General features: G+C 35.7%; 1 protein-coding gene across 3 annotated transcripts in view; it reads left to right on the forward strand.

Annotated features, from left to right (window-relative positions):
* The window catches only part of LOC115214500 (titin homolog), a 148,163-nt gene that overhangs the window by 82,819 nt on the left and 57,851 nt on the right, over nucleotides 1–7,493 (forward strand). For all 3 annotated transcript variants that reach the window (XM_036505030.1, XM_036505031.1, XM_036505032.1), the window contains one exon: nucleotides 4,250–4,315. In XM_036505030.1, the coding sequence (XP_036360923.1) occupies nucleotides 4,250–4,315 (66 nt within the window). The remainder of the gene's footprint in view (nucleotides 1–4,249; nucleotides 4,316–7,493) is intronic.

Consider the following 7,493-nt stretch of genomic DNA (forward strand, 5'->3'; position numbering starts at 1 on the left):
GATAAGTGTAGATTTAGAGATTGGAATTAGTTTGTATTTTTATTTGTTTTTGTTTTTGCTGACGTCTGCTGTTTGTCACGTAAAATAGAAAGAAGTTCCAGGTAAATATATATATATAATATATATATTATATATATATATATATATATATATATATATATATATATATATATATAATATATATATATATATATATATATATATATATAACACAAATGAAAGACAGAAGATGGAATATAGGAGAATTTATTATTAATCACAATTTTCTCAACACATCTAACATATATATCTTTTATCTTTCATTTGTCTTTCATCTGTTTCGGTCCTTAATATGCGGCCATGCTGGGGCACAATCTTGAAAAAATGGAGTCGAACAAGTCGACCTCAGTACTTACTTTTTTAAAGCCTGGTGCTTATTCACTCGCTCGCTCTTGCCGAACCGCTATGTTACGGAGATATAAGCACACTGATAGCGGTGGCGGAGAACAAACAGACTCAAAGACACACATACATATATGTATGTATACATATAGACACATATACATACATACAAACATATATATATGTATATATATATATATATATATATATATATATTATATATATATATATATATATATATATATAATATATATATATATATATATATATGTATATATATATATATATATAATTATATATATATATATATATATTTACATATGTATGGAATATATAGAATATAAAAAATCGGGAGGTATGAGATGAATATATTCATTTCACCAGTTGACATCCTATGGATATCAACTATCTCTCTCTCTCTCTCTCTCTCTCTCTCTCTCTCTCTCTCTCTCTCTCTCTCTCTCTCTCTCTCTCTCTCTCTCACTCTTCTTCCTTGACTCTCTCGTTGCTCACACGTGACCAACGGCTGTCTATCTTTCTTTCTTCCACTACCTTCCTAAAGACAAGACGTGTTTTTGCCTGTCTTTTCTCAAAGCTCGTTTTCCCAGTGTTCACCAATTCACCTCGTCATGGCTTCACAGCCCTCACCGTTTATAGTTACTGTTTTGTTCTTACTGTGCTGTTTTTGTTACCACTTTAACCCTCCGCAAAAAATCCCAAATTTTATTTAATTTACTTTGCAGGAAGGACTGTTTTAACGAAGTCGCTTCTTGTCCCTACCTTCGATAAGCGGGGTAGATAAAACAGAGGACAACTGATGAAAGGAATTTTATTTTCTCATTTTGTTCATGTTTTTTTGACGTCCTGTACCCATGTATGCATGTATATATACATATACATTCAGGCATGTACATGCATGTGTGTATATATGCATATATATATTATTTTATTATATATATATATATATATATAAAACATGTGTAGTAGATATATATAAACTATGTAGCAGATATGTAATCAGGGCTCAAATTGAGCTACTTATCCGAACATTGAAAAAAGGGATGAACAGCTTTAATTAATTTTCGAACCTTATTGTGTTCTCTTTAATGGGTCTGCATCAATTTGACCAGTCATGAGAAACGAGCAGCCGATCTGTTTATTTAATCAATAGTTCCAGTAGCTACACAGAACTGGAGCTACATTGATTCCACAGCGCTGCATTTCGGACAAGCTCCCTTTTACTTTCGCTTCGATTCGATCTAATCTTTCTGAGTTAAAATGGGTAGACAAAAGCTGAATGAAAGTCCATTGAATGCATTAAGTCTACAATTCTAAGAGTTAGCATTTGTAACTGTGTCAAGCTAGTTCTACATGAGGACAAAGCTTTACGGGTACACGTATCTGTGCCGTGCTCAGCCAATTCACTTACTGAGTCAATGAGTAGGTGTCTCAACTGGCTGGAACCTAGAATATTCGTTTACTTACTGGAATGTAACAGAGAAACTCTGTGTATGTATGCATTTGTACGTGAAGGTTACAGTCTATGTGCACACGTATATGGTAAATTGTATATAACAGTCAGAGAAGGGTAACCAAAGTGAGTAAATGTATATGTCTGTATGTGTGTGTGTGTGAACAAAAAGCAGTGCGTTTCTGTGAGTCTGCGTGTGTATGTGCATCAACCTATCCACACGCATCGTTTCAAGCAGAATAATAATAGAATTCTCAGTGATGCAGTTAAATGTAGAATTTGGTTATTAAACTCATATATACATACATACATGCATATATATATATATATATATATATATATATATATATTCACACATAGATGTGTGTGCATATATGTAAGTATGTATTTATATACATGGATGTATGGATGTGTGTGTATTCACACAAACATATATATATATGTGTGTGTGTGTGTGTGTGTGTGTGTGTGTGTGTGTGTGTGTGTGTGTGTGTGTGTGTGTGTGTGTGTGTGAATCTAAAAGAAAAAAACTGACATTAACCATCGTTAATGGGACTTTTCAGTTCATTAATTACGTATGTATACTTGAAATATATATATATATATATAATAAACACGTATACAGCTTGAAATATACATACGCATGTACGCAGCCATTCATACAGATACACATAATGCACGCAGATGCAAATACGTTCATTGCTGTTGGGCATGCGCACACTCATGCGCAAACACATATACATATACGTACAGCTTTATTGTTATATATGCAAATACATACATGTAAGTACGCAACTTTAGTGCTAGACATATGCACACAGACGGCTCTGCAATATGCATTCATACACACACGTACACATACATACACATACTCTCACATAACATATATATTCACACACATACATATTTACACAGAGAGAGAGTTTTGACGTTAGACATAAAATAAGCGGATTTCCGTCGGTGCTCGAGAAACTGAATTCCTGACTCATTGAATTTCCGTGTATGCAGCTGAGTATCCCAGAAGTAGAAGTCCCTTAACGTGACACTCAAGTGGGATCAGCATGACATAATGTGACAAGGCAGGACCTTCGAATTACGAGCATAATCCATTCAACAGTCTTCCGCGGTTTCCACAGCGTACTTCGTGAGACTCCAAAACGCCCTCTCAACGACTCCTACCAACTTCTCGTCTCAACCAACACGCTACTCTTTATAAGAGTTCGGCTAGTCCATTCTTCCAATCCTCCAGGGGTGTCAATGACTCTCGCCACAACATCTCTCCCTTTGAGATCGACTCTCGTTGGAAGTTAATATTATTATTTCTATTTATTTATTTTTCTTTCATCACATCTCCCTTTTTGAGATTTTCCTCCAAGGGAAGTTTAATATTTAGGCACTACTTCCAACCGTTCTGTTTATCACCTCTTTCTTGTACTGCTACGCCTAAGTTCAATTTCTTGTGGGGTTGGAACATCGAAGGTGTCATAAAAAACCTCCATGGGTATCTCTTTTCTTTTTTCTGCATATCTATTTTTTAGTTGGTTTAAATGTCTTTTGTGTTCCCATTTTCTGCCCCTTATCATATATATCATTTTGCCTATTCTTTTTGTTACTACTCCATCTTCCCAACCTTGTCTTCCATTTTTATATATTTTGAAAAACACCTTGTCACCTATATCAAAATACTTTGTCGCATTTTTAGTGTCTTCCCTATTTATTTTCCTTACTGGTAACAGCTTGTCGAAAATTGACTTTATTTTTCGAGCAAACATTAGTTCGGCAGGCGATTTGCTTGAAAAAGTGTTTGGGTTTGATGTTATCCTATAAACCCTCAAGAATTGTGTCAATGCCACGTCATCGACTAACTTGTTTCTTGGTTTCTTTAATACTCTTTTAAATGCATTCACGAACCTTTCTGCTTATCTGTTTGATCTTGGGTGATACGGAGGAATAGTGATATGTTCAATTGAATACATCTTGCAAAAATTCATAAATTCATTCGCCGTGAATTGTGTACCGTTATCGGAGACTATGGTATCCAGGACACCATACCTAACGAAAAGTTCGTGTAGAAGTTCCACTGTTACCGTGGATGTCGGTTTTCTACATTTACACGTATCTGGTTATTTTGAAAAACTATCTACCACTATTAGATAATATGATCAGTTTAACAGTCTTGTTTTGTGTTGTCTGGACCATGAAATATCGGTATAGGTTGGTAGGTAGGTAGGTAGGTAGGTAGGTAGGTAAGTACTACGTACGTACGTACGTAGATGAGAGCGAGGAATGTATATATATATAAATGTGTATGTCCATATGCACACATACACAGAAGCACGTATTGCCATGGTTTTTATCAAGTTTCACTTATCCGTATCATTGCTTCTATTTCTACAGGAAGCCAGTGAAGAGGAAAAGAAAAAGAAAAACCGACTCACAAACCTTCTGGATGTCATCAACAAAGTAAGTTAACCTCTCATCTTAGCACGCTTTATCCCTCGATACATTTATCGGTTTATTGCTTTATATCGAACTTTGGAGAAAATTGCGTCATTGGTTATAGATTTCGAGTGGCCAGTCACTGGTTCACTGCATTTGCGTCGGCGATGGTGACAAGGGGAGTGTTTGTAATTTGCTGCCGAGCAAATATCACAAGGCTCTTTTTTCGAAACGCATTTATTTTTACTGTTTTTTTTTTCTGTTGAATAACTTTTATCCGTCACCGACATACATCACGCACACATACACAAGCATATACATATACATATATATGAATGTATGTATGTATGTACGAATGTATGTAATTATTCAGTTTATTTCAAGATTTCTTGCCAATAGAGAAAGAACTGGTTTCTAACCTAGATCCAAGGCGCTTTCACTGGAATTTCAACATCAACAACAGGGTATTTTTGTTTGTTTATTTGTGTGTATGTATGTATGTATGTATGTATGTATGTATGTATGTATGTATGTATGTATGTATGTATGTATGTCTGAGCAGATTTTCATGTTTTATGTATATATTCTCATGCATATAATTGCATATCTAGACATGCTCACATATATTTAAATGATAAACCTCTGGAAAGTTTTACCGATTTTTACAGTTCCAGTGATGGATTGGATCAGTAGTCTTCGAATTAGCTTTCTCCTTTCTGATTTTGAGAGGCCTAATTTCTCAAGATTCGTATTTAGGCAGTGTGTTACATATCCCAGGGCCCCAAAAATTACAGATATAAATCTGAACTTGTAATCTGGATAGAGAGAGTAACTTCAGATTTCTCAATAGTTCAGCATAGGTGTTCTCTTTTTCACTGATCTTCAGCTTTATGTTAGCATCTGTTGGGCAGCTAATTTCCACAGCTGTACACAGTTTCTTTTCTCTATCCCAAATCATTATATCAGGTCTGTTGAGCTTACATTTCACTGAGGTCTTCACTGGGACATTCCACCAGTATTTTATTATGAGTGGCTATGGCTTCTACCATATTGTAAGTTATTTCTTTGTCTTCGAGATTATCCTTCCGACGGATTGCATTATAGAATGTCCTAGCTACAGCATCATGTATCATCAGTAGATAATAACATTTTCGGATAACTGCTTATGATGTGGGTGATATCTTCAGTGTGAACTCTACAAAGTCTGCATCAGTTGTCACATTTTATGGCTTTTCCTGCATCTCTATCTCTTTTGTGCATCAGGTAATTGGTTGTTACTCTCATCTCGGAGCTTTCTACTAAATATCCAAGCATAGTCTTCTGCTCATATAGGCTCATTCTTTCATCTGATGATACGTTGCGGCAGAGTCGTGCAACTTCTTTGGGCATGTATTCTAGGTTATCAGACAAAGAATGTTGCTCAAGGGACTGCCTTCCAAGTCTTATGATGTTATCAGTCTCATGTATGCAAACTTGGTCAAGGGATGCTCTTCGACACTTGGTGGTTAAAACATGTTGCCAGAGGGATATGATGCGACATTCAAAGGCATTTTGGATCGATGTTAAGCCTCTGCCGCCTTGTTTTCGTTTTAGGTAGAGGCGGTCTAAATCACTGTTTATGTGGAAATTATGTGTGCTTGTCGATACAATCGACTTAATCCCTTTGTCTGGCCTTGTTTGTCCTCTCTGTGTTTAGCCCCTTGTGGGTAGTAAAGAAATAGGTATTTCGTCTGCCGTTACGTTCTGAGTTCAAATTTTGCCGAGGTCGACTTTGCATTTCATCCTTTCGGTGTCGATTAAATAAGTACCAGTTATGCACTGGGGTCGATATAATCGACTTCATCCGTTTGTCTGTCCTTGTTTGTCCTCTCTGTGTTTAGCCCCTTGTGGGTAGTAAAGAAATAGGTAAGATATGAGCTGAGAGGAATTTGCTATTTCTAGCGCGTCGAATGATCACATAGAGTGAATGAGGGGGTGTATCATTTTTAGTGCCATAGAATTGCAAGTGCACAAAGACCTGTTTGAGTGCAGACATACTGGGAAAAAATAATACATCTTTAATTCCTGATTATGCAAATTTAACTAAACTTATTTTCTATTTTTATCTCAAATGATTAAACAGTTTTATTTTCTCGCGTGGATCTTCGGAAACTTCGTTATCGGTTGATTTCGAATTAAGTGCAAATGAAATTTCTCCTGCGAATGAGGCCTTCCCCTCCCTTGGCTTTAAGGGCCTTTCTTGGCTCGGGCTTCACTAAATTGATTTACTACAAATACAAATACACTGCGTGAAGAAGTCATTAGTGGGGTCATCTCAAGCCAATGAGACAAGAGACTCGCCACTTTTCATATAAGAGTGCAGTACTATAGAACGGATATAAATTTCATGCACTTACAGACTCCTTTTTCACATTTTTAAAGTTTTCTTTGGAGTGCGAAGGATCAAATATTATCTTGCTTTCGTGAAACGAAAATAATGACCACTAAACCTAAACTATATAAGAAAGTGCAATATTTAACTAAGTGCAAAACATACAAAACTCTTAAAGACCATATAAACCTCAAATATAAGTATATAAATTCCGCTGGTAGTAAGCTAGGGCAGATAGGCAAACACACTATCGTGCATAAACATAATTAGAAATGCTACTAGACCATGATAAGGAAACAAAACAACCTCAGTAGTTTGAGCCACGGGGTGACCCAAAAATAGGTATACATTTTTCAATTTAAAAGAAAATAAATAATGGATAGAATATAAATAAAAATACATTCAAAAATGTAATGTACATTCGAGTCTAATCCTAGCCGACAATAATTTCTAAGCCTCTTCTCACCAAGGCTCTGAATATTGAGATAGTAGCAATAGTGATGCTAATATAATCATGCACGTCAGGAATTCGCTCGTCTTTGACTGAGATTCCTCACGAATGAAAGACTAATGATCCATTTGATGTTGCAATGGGTTGCTTCCATGCAACAGAATTCTGAGATTAAATTGGATTATTCATACTAAATAAGCTTAAATCGTTCCTTTTCAGGTTTATGGAGGAAGTCTTTTGTCATAAGTCCAAGGTCAGTCCTGATCGAGTAAACTTATGATCAAAGACGTTTCCGACATCACCATTGCGTAGCACTACATTATTTAATGCGCTTATTTTTCTCTATTTAATACTGAAGGAGATCCGATTGCAGTTTTTAA

The sequence above is a fragment of the Octopus sinensis genome, linkage group LG7, assembly GCF_006345805.1.
Source record: "Octopus sinensis linkage group LG7, ASM634580v1, whole genome shotgun sequence".
Taxonomy (NCBI): Eukaryota; Metazoa; Mollusca; class Cephalopoda; order Octopoda; family Octopodidae; genus Octopus; species Octopus sinensis.